Genomic DNA, 13,121 nt, shown 5'->3' with positions numbered 1-13,121 from the left:
CAGTGATCGGTCGATGTGACTCATTGGGGTGACATTCTAGATCCTGCGGTGTAATTGAGCAAAAAAAAAAAAAGGCAAATATTATGGGGTATCATGAGAAACGCAGAAGAGCGAAAAGCCTAGCAAATGGCGATGAATTTATTAGTAGTTAGTAGAATAATAATTAAAAAAAAAACCAAAAAGAAAGATCAAGTTCCGACACGGGGAATCGAACCCCGGGCTGTCGTGTGAGAGACGACGATGTTAACCACTACACCACATCGGACGGTTGTTGAATATCCTTGATGTTAATGCGAATATATCGATCACACATTATTCATTTATCGAATTGATTTAGGCCGCTGGCGTAAATACCATAGAATTGATGGATGTTTTTAAAATAACAAGCAGATCACAAGCTTGTATGAATATCTGATAGCTGATAACTGATCGTGGGGAATGAAACCTTTTGTGTTGTGTTGTGTTGGCCCGGGTTTCCCTCGCGTCTCCCAAGCCAACCCAAGTCAACTATTTTGTCTCCCGCATCCACGCGCATCGCGTCCTCCACCAAGGCACCGCATTCAAACCCGATTCCTAGGCTGAAGATGGATGCGCTTGGTCGAAGCATATCAGGATGAATGACGCGACTACTTCTCTGCTCACTGAGCATCTCAGTTATACACCTCTGGTTAGTGTCCTTGCAGCGCCTGTCTCAGACATATGCGCGCCCTGCCCCTCAACCGCCTACCCACGTATCGACAGAATAAACTGACCGTGAAATACAATAGTCCCTCATAGACGATGTCATCAACTCAATAAACAACTTGATATACCAAGCGATTTCCAGTCTGGAATCGGGCTTGCTCTCCACGCCTCCAGAGCGCTTGGGTTTCTCGCACGCCAATAACGGTTCTACTATCCCAGACACAGACGAGGATGGCAATGTTGTCTATCCAGAGGCCCAACTGGAGATTGAGAATGGATTGCATCAGCTAGAAACACTTCTTGAGGCGACGGTCGACAAGGCCTTCGATAAGTTCGAAATCTACGTGTTGAGAAACATTCTCACGGTGCCGGAGGACCTTCTGGGCTGGCTTAGACTGAGCCATTACGAGGTACGAGACTGTCGCTGTGGATCAGGACACCGCTACTGGGATTCATATCCTTTACCGACCACAGAATTAACGTGATTATCTTCCAGAACCTTTCATTCACTCCTTCGCCCGAAACGCCTACCCCCGAAACGATCCTCGCCCAGCGCAAAAAACTTTACGAAACCAAAAGACTAAATAGGTCCTTGAAAGATGAACGAAATCGGAACGAAGCAGTTATATCCCAACTAAAATCCATCCTATCGACAGCTCAAACTGCACAGCCCACGAAAAACGAGGAAGATGCTGGATTGCCTACACCGCCCGAAAGCAAAGACCTGAACCTTTCGTTCTTGACATCTGGCCCGGCTGCCCAGCAATTGCGCGTTGGTACTATCGCCGGACCTAATACACACCATACCCCTCTTACGACGAATACGAAGTTCATTTTGTCTCAACTTCCCGCGTTACAGGCAATGCTCAAGCAGCTCCGGCCGAAGTTAGCTACTTTACCAAAATCTGCACAGCCGACAGAGGCAGAAACGAAAAGAAATGAGAGAGCCGAGTACATCGAGAGCCGAATCAAACTTCACTTGGAGCGCGCTGGGCAGCTGGCTGTGGGAGGCGATGGCAATCCAATCATCACAGGACGAAAGATCGATAGTTCCGAGGCACAGGCACTCGAAGCTGTAACGGGCATGCTTACTCAAGGTGACAAGATGTCAGAATAAGAAGGAATGTCGGAAGATAACGAAAGCTTTTATGTTTTTACCGATGACTATCGTGCCTCATTTCCGGCGGGCTTCTATGAAGACCAAGACACACTCCATGTGTTCTGGTCCCGTCTGAATGGAACGACGTCCACATTTTCTGACTGCAGGATGTTTGCGATCTTTTCACCCTTCTTTTCGAGAGTAATGAACTCCTTCTTTTCCTCCTCCAGGCCATAGAAAGCACGGCCGAATTTGCTCATGAAGCCCTCGATAATCTCAGGGGTAATGTTATCCTCCTTCAGGATACCGTTCTCACAAGCTTGTTCGAAAGAGTCGATAACAACCTGGGTGGTGTATGGTTGAGTGAACACGCCCGCTGCAATCTTGTCGCCACCACGCTTGGAGGCTGCCTGGTGAGGTGCGCTGTCGGAGCCAAAGAAGAACTTGGGGTTGCCGGATGTTGCAGCGCGGAGAAGGGCATCTCTATCGGCGGGGGTCTTAGCGACGGGCTTGCAGAAGCAGAACGGATCTCCCGCCCAAGCATCGACGATCAAAGACAAGTGATGCGCGGTGATGGTTCCTGCAACACTGGGTCCGCATTTCTTGACAGCCTCTACAGCCGCTGCCGTGGTGCAGTGCTCCAAGATGATTCGAAGTTTGGGGAACTTCTCGTGGATCTGGATGAGGGTTGGGAGGAAACGTTCCTCGGCCGAAAGGATAGTAACGTCACCCTGGGAGGGGCATTCTCCGTGGATGTTGAGGACCATATCCTGACGCTCCATCTCGGCAAAGACGGGGTAGAACAGGGAGTAGTCCACGACACCCGAAGAGGAGTTAGTGGTCACACCTGCTGGGTAACTCTTGACACCGGCAATGCCTCGCTTCTTGGCATCGATGATAACTTCGGGGGTGATGGTCTCGTGGAGGTACAGAGACATGAGGAAGTTCACATTTGGTTCAATGGCCTGAAGGCGCCTTTGGTAGTCAAGAGCACGGTCGACAGTAGTCACGGGAGGCACGAGATTGGGCTGGTATCATGTTATTTAATTGAATTGAATTCATTCTTGGAAATTCCTACCATGACGAAGACAGTGTTGACACCTCCTTGCCGGATGGTAGGAGTAACGAGGTCCATCATGTCACCATCACGAAGATGGACTGAACCAGCAGTTAGTGAGCAATTCTATAATATAATTACCAACACAATAGAAGCCATTGAACGCGTACACACCGTGGAAATCGGCGGAGGCGGGGAGTTTGACTCCCTGCAATTTGGACAACGACATGATGATTGTTATTGATCCGTCAAATTGACTTTCTGATCAAATGAGAAAGAAATGGAGTAGACACGTCTGTCAATATCCAACAACGCAGAACAGCACCTGTGAAGTCTCTAAATCTTCCCTCGCTTTTTTTTCCCCGCCAATTTTTATCGGCAGGTGGGATGATATGGGGAAGTGGATTCTGATTGGTTGAGGGTCATGTGCGAGCATGTGATGTCACCTGTTCTGCCAAGGCGGTGTGTCTGTCTTGTCTTCAAAGGGTCAGACTTCATCGCGACTTGGGAATCATTCTTCATTGTCGATTGAAATGATTTATTTGAAGAATAGCAGTGCTATTCAGATATATGTCTGATATGCATGTCCCTACAACCTATGACTGAAACCCGTCACTCCTAGATCTGATGATTTTGGTGACGTTCTCACATTCAAATCGCGTTGATAACCTTCAGCATCAACTACACAATGATACTGACAAATTCAGATGGAAATAGAATAGCAGAAGAATGCACCAAATTTCAAAATTAACAATGCTACTCGATATATTGCAATTTCCAGTTATATCTTCCCCTGACCCGGTGTAACCGCCACTGTGAAAGTAGGCGCTTACTCTGCGTATCACAGCCGCAGATCAGCATTCATTTCACAAAATTAAAAATAAGACCTGATCAACTCCGAACGCTCATTCATCCACCTGAAACTTTCAAATCTCCTGCAAGCGCTTCTTCGTATTAGCTGTGAGACCCTGAACCTTGATTGTGGCCCACGACTAGACAATGGCCCAGTGCATGGTGATCGTCCCAGAATAGTTTTTCTGCAAAACACGGCGGCTCTACAGGGCTGTCTGGAGCGAATGAAAACAAATTATTTACCGGCGAGGCGGTTTAGATTGAGTTCGTGGTGTTGCTCGAGCATGTCTGAAGAACGGACTGATTCGATTTCAGTCATTCTGCAGGCTGGTTTACGATTCAGGTGTTCAAAAAGCAAAAACTTCCGACGATTTTGCTGTATATATTGGCCTCCTCTGTTCCTTTTCTTTTCTTTGTTGTGTCATAATTGCTTTTCTTTCTTCTCTTTCTTTGTTTGTTTCCTTTGTCCTTCCTAATACATATCCAAAGTCTTCTGGAAAGACTTCCCAGACACATTCTTTATTCATCCTAATTGCTTTGACTATCCTTTATTCATTCTCTTGAAATTTAAGACAGTCATTTTTTTCCCCTTTACGCTTCTTGCTGCCATACTTTATCATGAATTCTGAAGTCACTCTGTCCGGTTCATACCAAGCGTCTTGCACGGCTGATCAAAAAGAATCGACCTATCTGCAGAGAACTCGTCCTTTGGGCTGGCTCCGAATAGGACTCGCATTCATCATATTTGGAGCAGCCATTGCAGTCGTAGGCTGCGAGGCTGTGCCTCTGCAACATTACCAGAGCACATTTGCGTATACCAAAGTCTGGTTATACCTATGGCCACTGAACTTTGACTTACGGCCGACCAAGGCGATCCTGTCTTGTGGTGGAATAATTGCGTTCCAGAATCTGGTTTATATCGTTGCTGCGCTTCTCCCCACGGTCAGTAGATGGTGCCCTCGTCGCATCCTGAATCGTGTCGTTGCTAATATGAAGTTACAGCCTCGCTCGCGCATCCGATTCCTTAACCTTCTCGCCGGAGCAACAGCCGTATCTGGATTTATCACATCTTTGGTCGGTGTTTTATTCACAATTTACCTCCCATCATCGACATATCCCAGTGGATTCAATGAAAACGAGACCCTCCATTCGTGGACCTGCAAGTGGAAGTCGATCCGCAATCCCTCCTCTTCGGACGCCCAAGCGCCCATCCACTTCGAACGGGATTGCACTGAGACACAGGCTGCATTCGTGCTACTGGGTATTCTGATCGGGTTGGAAATCATTATGGGCTTTGTGGCTGCGGCGGGACTCTGGCTAGAGCGCAGTTTGATCAGACACCGAAGGACAGGTGTGTTTGATCTCGAGACGGTCAAGGTTGCTGCGAAAAATTCTGGATTTTAATGGCTTAAACTATGTTATGGATAAGGATATGTCTTTGCGATGTAATTTTGAGATTGCGGGCCAGTCTCGGATAGGATGCTGAAATGATGTCACTGTATTGTTTTATTCTTGTCTCGAACTCACAGTACTTGTAAAGTACTGCTAGTAATAATGATCAGCATGTTGAGTAGCAAATGCAATGCTAAGTCCTGATTGTGATTCTGTTGAGTTTGTAACAAAAAAGAAACCGAGCCGACGTCGGCTTTTGGAGATGTTCGTTGGGACATCCTCGGCTCCCCACATTCAATTCGCAGTCAAGACAACTATCCCCGGGCCTGGACAGAACCAGCAAAATCGCGATAACTTGATAATATAATCTTAAGCAACCAGAGACATAGACAGCAGTATCAAATATGCCCAAAAAGATTGAATGCTATCTTGACTGCGGTGCGTTGATCCCGCATCTTTTCCTAACACATGCTGACGGACATCAGTGTCGCCCTACAGCTACCACGCGTTCACCTATCTCCAAAAGAATGCAGCGTCATTGAAAGCTCTCAATGTAGAGATTGAGTATGTCCAGCTTAAATTCTATCTTTTATTCATGATATATGCTAATCTATTGCTCAGATACATCCCCGTTTTTCTGGGAGGCATCAACGTTGGCAGTGGTCGGTTTACACACCTTTGCCCTTTAACACCCCAACAGCAATACTGAAAATTATACTCAAATCCAGGAAACAAACCTCCATGGACCCTCCCAGCCAAAGCAGAATACGCAAAATACGATGGCAAACGAGCCCAGAAATACTTCGGACGGAGCTTTGAAGTCCCGTCTTTCTTTCCCATTCTTTCGCTTCTGGTACTACCTAGCATAATACTATCTTTTGATCTCCAATGACTAAATGCTAATTATCCGCCAGCCCCAACGAGCCCTAACATTCATCAAACAGAAATATCCTACAGAGACCCTCGAAACCGCCTTCCTCAACTGCTTCGAAACAATGTGGCTGGGTCAACTCGACCTCTCCAAACCCGAGAACCTCGTCTTAGCCCTCGGGAAAAGCCTTGAAAAGCACCAAGTCGAGGAAATCCTAACTGCAGCTGCTGACCCGCAAATCAAGGGTTTACTTGCGGCGACAACAGAGCGCGTCATCAAGGAACAGGGCGCGTTTGGGTGTCCGTGGTTTTGGGTGGATAATGGGGAGGGAGTGAAGGAGCCGTTTTTTGGGAGTGACCGCTTTCATTATATGTGGGAGTTTTTGGGGCTTCCGTATGAGGATTTGAGGTTGAATGTTAAGGCGAGTTTGTAGGTTTTTTACTATCTATTGATATAGGTTTGGGATGTGCGTTTAGCAGATATTTGATATTGATAATATCGCGAGAGATGCTGAACTCATTGAGATAAACCTGAATAATATTATGTAGACATCTACAGCTTAGTCTGGCGGTTCTTCGCACTATCCATCCTATCACCCTCATCATCCTGCTCTGCTACCTCCAAAACTGGAAATTCGTTTGGCATTATCCGCCGGGGACTCGACCCAGGGACGATGGAATACTTGGAGAAATCAGAGACTCCGCAGTATTTACGGAGAAAGTCCTCGTCTAGTTCGATAAGTCCATTTACAGACTCTGCGGGTGCTTTGAGCATCCCCAGAATGGCGTCGGAGAAGATGGTCTAGATGGCACATCAGCTACCTAGGTTATCTGTGGTAGTTAGAGGTCAGACGTACGGGTTTTCTTAGATCTGCCTTTGTTCGAGAGTCGTTTGCAGGGTTCATTTCTGTAGCAGCTGACTGGATGGCCTGGAATTTGTGAGACGTGTTTCTTGTATTGATGTATCTTCTGACTTACAGATGCTGGCCAAATGCTGGTAATGGCCATGTCCTTTCGATCTTGTCTCACAAAGTCCATTGCCAGACCACGAGTCAAGACACTCATTCCAACCTTGCCTGTAAAATGTTAGCCAACGGTAAATAACGCAATAATCTAGAGAAAAAAAAAAAAAAAAAAAAAAAAAACAAACCTATGGCGTACGCCGTCTTTCCACGAAAGAATCGGGAGTAGATAGGCGGAGAAACAACAATAATGCGACCCTTCCACCCATTCTTCGCAAAAGCAGGCAAAACAGCTTGCACACTGGCATACAAGCCCTCCGGGTTCACCTTTTGCATAAGCTGGAAACGTTTCGTTGGCGTAGTTTCGACAGCAGACCACCAGATCGCCCCGGAGTTGTATACCAGGACGTCTAATCTTCCGTAGATAGAAACGGCCTCTTTGACCATGTTTTCTATTTGGGTGACATCTCTAACATCAACGGAGATGGCGGTTGCATGGCCTCCGGCTTCCCGGATTTCACGCTCGACCGTGTTGATAGTCGATTTGGGTGAATTTGGGTCTGGTGGAAATGGAACCGTTTCATAGGCGTCGGATGTGGTTTTTGCTGCCACGACAACTGGACGTGTGGTTAGTTTTGTTGAAATAAATATTGTCGGATAGATTATATACCAGAATAGCCATCTTTCGCCAAGTCCACTGCAATTTGCCTTCCAATACCCCGAGAAGCGCCAACGACCAAGGCGACGGGCTTTCTTGATGTCATTCTGGTGATGTTCGTTGATGGAGACTTGATCAAAAAGGAATACTTTCTGCTTGAATATAAAAGCGCAGATCTGGCTTATTATAAGATGAAAGATGGGATTAGTGATCCTCCCCTCGTCGTCATCCTCGGACAGTTGGTGAGGTGAAGTTGAAATGCCGAGCTCGGGTCGGCCCGTTGTGAAGCGCCCAAAATGATGACATCCGATACAACGCCGAGGATCATCCTTGCCTCAACAGTACGGGAACAGAAGATATTGGTCCATGAAAATAGTATGCTGGTTATTATACTGTTTTTATATTTCAAAAGTTCGGCGTTGGATAAGCAACCTGGGTTTTGCAGGACACTCCAACAAGAGAAGCAGACTCGCTGTAGCTCCTAGAGGCCCGATGGTTGAACTCAAGACTTATAGCTAGAAGTTCGACTATTCATAAGTACTGCGAAATGGTTCACCTGCGTTTTGAGTGTTAGATTTGCCCATTCGAATAATGTCACGAAGGCTCTGCAGTATTGTCGAGGGGTTAGAATCAAGTTCCCCTGCGAGTATAGACTCTATGTCGCCCGTTTGATCATCATTGAAACTAGATGGGGTATCGTTCTGATATGCATTTGTCGCAGTAGATGTGGGTATTCTTTGAGTCTCCCTCCCTAAAGACTGAACAATAACTCTGCTGCGTGGAAGAATCACCTGTTTCGTAGTTGGTCTTTTGAATGGTGCTGATCGGGATCGGCTGACACTTTCATCACCAGATGCCCGCTTGCGACACTCCTCAACGGCATTCGCTAACAGCCGATCAAATTGCTCTGGATTGACCATAGTCTGGAACAATTCTAATAGCATTGTAGCTATAGGCCATGTGTGAGATAGTTCGCTTAGCATGTCTAAATTTCCGTCTAGTTTTTGCTGAACGGAATGGAGCAGAGACGGCACTGAAGCGTTCATTTGGCTTTTTAAAGTAGCAAATGATACAGTAGCGTGGCAAATCCTATTTGTTATATCAGCATCCCATGTTCGATTTCAAATGGGGCACTCACAAAAATGATGGCGAGTACTGTAGCTCTTGGCGCGAGTGAAGGGTTTCCATTATTGAGATAACCGTTGATGCAGCGTGTATCGCTGAGCTTCGAGATTCATCTGAGGCTTGTGGAGCCTGTAAGAGATATGTTTGGCAGACAATAGAGCTTTCCTGAGTGTTAGCAAGCGTTGACACGTCGGAGGCAACAGACTTACTAGAAAGTTGAAAATAATATCGCAGAACAAAAATTATGCTGCGATTGTCTCCAGCGTAGCTCTACTGGACAAGATGCAAGCCACTCATTCAATCCGATTTCACATTGCGCAGCTTCAGAAGCTCGATTTGCTTGTGTTGACCTCGAGGATAATGTAAGACATAGGCCTAACTCCATAAGTCGACAGAGCTTGATGTATTGCAGAAAGAACTGGGCATGAAGCGGCTCAGACGGATATTCGAAGAAAAATTGCTCGTCAATCTCAATAAAGTCACTCTCTTCTAGTGGGTCTACTGTGCAATCCTCGGGATTGATGTGAAGAGGTCGACCGAATGCTGCCGCCACAGCACGATCTCGCGTATAAAGTGTCCACCATATTCGCTTTCGAAGAGCTTGGTCAGATCGACTGAGTGCTGTATATGTTTCTCTTTAAGCCGTTAGATTATGTAGCCAATAAGAAAGACAAAATTACCCTCGATGGAGTCCTTGTGCTTGTGCTAGGGCTATGCCCAGTCGACTCCAGTAGAAGATGCCACTTTCCGTAATGTCTTCATAGGTCAATATTATGAGAATAAACAATCGAACTGGACTCACCATCTGGCCCATCCCAATATACTCCCATCAAGACCATTGCTTGGACAATGATTATCGGATTAGTTTCGTATCCAGCATCATACAAGGCTTTAGTCTTCTTGTAGAAAACGCGAGGCGTAATTGCAGAGTTATCCGGGACTTCTTGCTTGTAGAATCTGGAAGCCACCATAAAGATAGCCTGCAGTAATAAAATCGAAGGTGGATGCTCTGGAGCATAGTATCTTCGCATGAAAGCATGTCTATCCACCACCGGTAGCACTGGTGCTATCCAGGTGAAGAATATGTCCACGAGAGCATCACAGACATGTTTAGGAGGAATGTCAAAGGCCTCCCGCTTGTTCAAGATTTCAATCTCAAGCGAATCCAAATGGTCAGGATGGGATAAGGATATCTCAAGTCCTGCCATGAACCTGGTGGGGGTGGGGTTGAGTGATGTGACAAATGGAAGGCAAGTCCGATTTGGATGGGGGAATACAGCAGCTGCCTTCTTTAGAAGATGCTGATAAGACGAATTCAATTCAAAGCTAAGATGGCATTGCAAGATGTCGTTGATGAACGATCTCCAAGTCGTATCTCTCTACCTAGGCCCCCGGCAATGCACCCATTTTCCTGATTGGTCAGATTACTTACATAATCATGTTAAGTAGTTATCCTCACCGCCAGGCAGAATCCGCGTATCGTCTTTTATCGCGTTTCTCCATGGTGCCATCAGCATCGCTGCCCTCGATTCTGGGCTTCTTGGGCTACGTCGCTACTACAGTTTCTTCCAGTGGATATTGGGGATATGTCGGCCGATCCTACGAGTACCGTTCCCGATCTCGAGCTGGGCGACGAGCCCTATGACTCCGCCGAAGATGAAGACTTTCAACTCGATGGTGCTGAAGACGACTCCGACCAGTCTGGTCCCTCGGACGCCGAAGACGCCGCCGAGCCGGTAAAGAAGAAACGAAAGACAGGAAAGGATAAGGGGCAGGATGAACAAGAACTGGATTCTGGCGACGAAGCAACTATCAAGAAGGCGAAGGCAAAAAAAGACAAGAAGGGGAAGAAGTCAAAGAATAGAGCTGGAGATGACTCGGAGGACGATGAGGATGATGTGGATTTTGACGATGATGAAGAGGGAGGTCCAGGGGGATTTGTTCGGACAAGAGCCATGAAGATGCACATGTACGTCGCCCATGAAGTTACTGCACTTGCGGCTTTGGACTAATGGACTTTGACAGGCGCGAAGAGAAAAAACCTTTAGCAAAAGTTGATGGCGCCACTGTTGATGTCGATGCGCTGTGGGCAAAGATGAACGCCCCGGACACGGGCTCCGGACTGGAGAAAGAACAGCAGGACACAACCCCGGCGGTCGAGGATACCGAAAAGCCAAGCAAAAAAGGTCCACCAGCACAAGATAACAAAAATCCAACCAAGGCGTCTGGGGAGACGATTAAAATCAAACGCACCTACAAATTCGCGGGTGAAATGATCACGGAAGAAAAGGTTGTACCTAAGGACTCGGCGGAGGCGAAGCTCTTTCTAGCCAATGGAAAGAATGAAGCTGTGACTGACGCTGATATCGAAAATGCCGCGAACGCCAAGGCAGCTCTCAAGCTCCGTCGACCTCTTCGCACGGTCTCACGGTTTGACCCCAACCCGAGCGGTTTAATCAAGAAGAGCTGGGAGAAGCAACCTGCTGCGGAGCCTGGAGCAGAGACAGCCAAGGGGCCTAAGATTAATACGGTTGAGAAATCGAGACTGGACTGGGCCGCATATGTGGACCAAGCTGGAATCAAGGACGAGCTCACTGTGCACAGCAAAGCCAAGGAGGGTTATCTCGGTCGCATGGATTTCTTGGACCGTGTGGGTGCCAACAGAGAAGAAGAAAGAAGGAATGCGCGGTTGAAGGGGATGTAAGGTATTACGTCTTAAAGTGTCAAGTCAATCTTCGACTGGTCATGATGGAAGACATGGCTGAGCGCACAAAACGTGAAGCTGCTAGGCGAAACAAGCCTGACTACACTGCCATCAGCACCTTCTATCAGAAGATGTCGATATCATTTCGCTCACCAGGAACAAAGCGACTGCTCAATTCCAGGTCATATCGCCGCATACCAAGGACATACGGTTTACCGGCTCGAGCTCTGCCAGTATAACCGGCTCAGAATCAGCGTCAAGCCAGCCCAGCAACTGGAATTGCCCAAACAGCCCGTAAGGGTTTGCGCCGCTCCCCAAAACCACAATGGATAAATCCACAATCGACATAGCTTTGAGCTTTGCTCGATAAAGCTATTTATGATGGTTCACTTGCATCAAGGCATCACCATGATTTGTACAATACTTATGACTTATGTATTATATAGCCTCTATGGACACTACCAAGAAGACCAAGAATGACAATCTAATTTATGAACAAACGCATCAACCTTGAAGGGCTACCTTAAGAAACACATACAATACCAACACCCGCGAATCGCCATTGTAGCGCTGCTCACTGCGGGATGGCTTTGACGGCGAACCTAGTAGGAAGAGGGACATCCTGAGAATGAGAGCTACGAGTGAAACCTACCCCTGGGGTAGGATGGCGAAGTTGTTCTGGGGCGAATGACGTGGAGGGCTGAGACAGTTACGTTACTTGGTATATTGGTGACTGGCGATAGGCGATAACTATCGCAAGACCGTCCAGCCTTTACGTGTCCAAGAGTAACATCATAGGAAAAAGTACATGATAGGACTCCATCAGAAGGTAAAGTGTGTTACAACCCTTCTCCAGTCTACAATAGCAAAAACTCGATAAGAAACATTCATTCATGATTAATCTATCTACCACACTCCAAAACGACAACCACAACCGCACCAACTTGCATCCTAACTCAGACTGTTGAGCTTGATATATTGTTTGACGACACTCATCGACAGCAACAGCTGTATCATGCCAAAGAATAGAGATCATCATAGTAAGGAAAAGCCAAGTTGGTCGGTGTGAAGAAGTATTTGTATTTGCACTGCAACTCGTCCTCGATCAAAGCTAATTGAAAAGACGGTCGAGTTCGAGTCGAGTCGTTGCCTCGAATCCAAGACAACATGTACAAGACAGAGGGCAGAGGACAGCGCGCGCATCAAATTCATCGCATGACGTGCTCACTTGACCTCGACCTCGGACTCGGATATTGGATAACCGCGACGTACAGATGATGGATTCTGGAATACCATCAATCATGAACAGCCAGCAGATGGACTCGTACAGTGTGTACTGTTTTTCTGCGGTGTGACAGTAAGGAGCAGAAAGGAATTTATCGAATCGCGCGTTTGTGCGTTATTTAAACCAGACCGCGTTATGTAAGCGACTAGCCCTATGTAGTGCATAACTGACTAATAATGAACAAGACATGCATAACCTATACAACAGCATCATCGCATCACTATCAGTAGCATCACTATCAGCACCATCACCATCACAGGCGAAATGCATATGATATCACATTGAAAGATAGGAGAGTGCAACCCAACCCAACCCTTAGCTTCAGTAGTATCACGTAGATCCAGACCCGATAATTCGCATAGTGTGATCTGAAATCTTGTTTTTTCTGCATGAAGATGAGGATAAGTCGGTGAGTGACTGTCAATTGACTCGG

At 46.8% G+C, this 13,121-nt stretch overlaps 7 protein-coding genes and 1 non-coding gene across 8 annotated transcripts; 4 read left to right on the top strand and 4 right to left on the bottom strand.

Annotated features, from left to right (window-relative positions):
- Positions 1-193: 193 nt before the first annotated feature.
- ASPWEDRAFT_t114 lies at positions 194-265 on the bottom strand. Its single transcript has one exon. It is a non-coding gene; the product is annotated as a tRNA-Glu (tRNA).
- Positions 266-500: 235 nt separating this feature from the next.
- On the top strand, positions 501-1,801 carry ASPWEDRAFT_59346 (MIND complex subunit MTW1; the record flags this gene model as incomplete). The annotated part of the gene is made up of 3 exons (XM_040838446.1): positions 501-667; positions 768-1,094; positions 1,181-1,801. Exons 1-3 carry the CDS (start codon positions 614-616, stop codon positions 1,799-1,801), a joined length of 1,002 nt encoding a protein of 333 aa, XP_040688469.1. The 5' UTR covers positions 501-613.
- Positions 1,802-1,875: 74 nt separating this feature from the next.
- Positions 1,876-3,069, bottom strand: ASPWEDRAFT_27481 (dihydroorotase; the record flags this gene model as incomplete). Its single annotated transcript, XM_040833003.1, has 3 exons — positions 1,876-2,811; positions 2,862-2,941; positions 3,015-3,069. The coding sequence occupies 3 exons, from the start codon at positions 3,067-3,069 to the stop codon at positions 1,876-1,878; spliced, it is 1,071 nt and encodes a 356-aa protein (XP_040688468.1).
- An 824-nt stretch (positions 3,070-3,893) lies between these two features.
- ASPWEDRAFT_39876 (uncharacterized protein) lies at positions 3,894-5,217 on the top strand. The gene is made up of 2 exons (XM_040835204.1): positions 3,894-4,634; positions 4,695-5,217. The coding sequence occupies exons 1-2, from the start codon at positions 4,311-4,313 to the stop codon at positions 5,094-5,096; spliced, it is 726 nt and encodes a 241-aa protein (XP_040688467.1). The 5' UTR covers positions 3,894-4,310; the 3' UTR covers positions 5,097-5,217.
- A 167-nt stretch (positions 5,218-5,384) lies between these two features.
- Positions 5,385-6,698, top strand: ASPWEDRAFT_39875 (putative DSBA family oxidoreductase). The gene is made up of 5 exons (XM_040835203.1): positions 5,385-5,522; positions 5,570-5,648; positions 5,706-5,746; positions 5,813-5,937; positions 5,999-6,698. The coding sequence occupies exons 1-5, from the start codon at positions 5,489-5,491 to the stop codon at positions 6,386-6,388; spliced, it is 669 nt and encodes a 222-aa protein (XP_040688466.1). The 5' UTR covers positions 5,385-5,488; the 3' UTR covers positions 6,389-6,698.
- On the bottom strand, positions 6,448-7,890 carry ASPWEDRAFT_477068 (short chain dehydrogenase family protein). Its single transcript, XM_040837000.1, has 5 exons — positions 7,587-7,890; positions 7,105-7,533; positions 6,933-7,030; positions 6,812-6,883; positions 6,448-6,756 (listed from the first exon to the last, which is right to left on the bottom strand). The coding sequence occupies exons 1-5, from the start codon at positions 7,678-7,680 to the stop codon at positions 6,508-6,510; spliced, it is 942 nt and encodes a 313-aa protein (XP_040688465.1). The 5' UTR covers positions 7,681-7,890; the 3' UTR covers positions 6,448-6,507.
- On the bottom strand, positions 7,891-10,022 carry ASPWEDRAFT_477067 (transcription factor domain-containing protein). The gene is made up of 5 exons (XM_040836999.1): positions 9,502-10,022; positions 9,380-9,455; positions 8,909-9,334; positions 8,713-8,859; positions 7,891-8,663 (listed from the first exon to the last, which is right to left on the bottom strand). The coding sequence occupies exons 1-5, from the start codon at positions 9,905-9,907 to the stop codon at positions 8,102-8,104; spliced, it is 1,617 nt and encodes a 538-aa protein (XP_040688464.1). The 5' UTR covers positions 9,908-10,022; the 3' UTR covers positions 7,891-8,101.
- A 263-nt stretch (positions 10,023-10,285) lies between these two features.
- On the top strand, positions 10,286-11,403 carry swc5 (putative Swr1p complex component (Swc5); the record flags this gene model as incomplete). The annotated part of the gene is made up of 2 exons (XM_040830814.1): positions 10,286-10,668; positions 10,725-11,403. 2 exons carry the CDS (start codon positions 10,286-10,288, stop codon positions 11,401-11,403), a joined length of 1,062 nt encoding a protein of 353 aa, XP_040688463.1.
- Between the last annotated feature and the right edge of the window lie 1,718 nt (positions 11,404-13,121).

The sequence above is a fragment of the Aspergillus wentii genome, assembly GCF_001890725.1.
Source record: "Aspergillus wentii DTO 134E9 unplaced genomic scaffold ASPWEscaffold_4, whole genome shotgun sequence".
NCBI lineage: Eukaryota > Fungi > Ascomycota > Eurotiomycetes > Eurotiales > Aspergillaceae > Aspergillus > Aspergillus wentii.
Note: the sequence above shows the minus strand (reverse complement) of the source record. Positions and strands in the feature narration are given on the sequence as shown.

What these genes read in the sequence shown, in the direction of transcription:
- ASPWEDRAFT_39876 (XM_040835204.1), top strand. Translation starts at nt 4,311, where the DNA reads ATGAATTCTGAAGTCACTCTGTCCGGTTCATACCAAGCGTCTTGCACG. An exon ending in TTGCTGCGCTTCTCCCCACG is followed by an intron (nt 4,635 to 4,694) that starts GTCAGTAGATGG and finishes ATGAAGTTACAG; the next exon opens with CCTCGCTCGCGCATCCGATT.
- ASPWEDRAFT_39875 (XM_040835203.1), top strand. Translation starts at nt 5,489, where the DNA reads ATGCCCAAAAAGATTGAATGCTATCTTGACTGCG. An exon ending in TGAATGCTATCTTGACTGCG is followed by an intron (nt 5,523 to 5,569) that starts GTGCGTTGATCC and finishes GACGGACATCAG; the next exon opens with TGTCGCCCTACAGCTACCAC. An exon ending in GCTCTCAATGTAGAGATTGA is followed by an intron (nt 5,649 to 5,705) that starts GTATGTCCAGCT and finishes TCTATTGCTCAG; the next exon opens with ATACATCCCCGTTTTTCTGG.
- ASPWEDRAFT_477068 (XM_040837000.1), bottom strand. Translation starts at nt 7,680, where the DNA reads ATGACATCAAGAAAGCCCGTCGCCTTGGTCGTTGGCGCTTCTCGGGGT. An exon ending in AAAGACGGCGTACGCCATAG is followed by an intron (nt 7,031 to 7,104) that starts GTTTGTTTTTTT and finishes AACATTTTACAG; the next exon opens with GCAAGGTTGGAATGAGTGTC. An exon ending in CCAGCATTTGGCCAGCATCT is followed by an intron (nt 6,884 to 6,932) that starts GTAAGTCAGAAG and finishes CACAAATTCCAG; the next exon opens with GCCATCCAGTCAGCTGCTAC.
- ASPWEDRAFT_477067 (XM_040836999.1), bottom strand. Translation starts at nt 9,907, where the DNA reads ATGGCAGGACTTGAGATATCCTTATCCCATCCTGACCATTTGGATTCG. An exon ending in GCACAAGGACTCCATCGAGG is followed by an intron (nt 9,335 to 9,379) that starts GTAATTTTGTCT and finishes AACGGCTTAAAG; the next exon opens with AGAAACATATACAGCACTCA. An exon ending in CAGTACTCGCCATCATTTTT is followed by an intron (nt 8,664 to 8,712) that starts GTGAGTGCCCCA and finishes TATAACAAATAG; the next exon opens with GATTTGCCACGCTACTGTAT.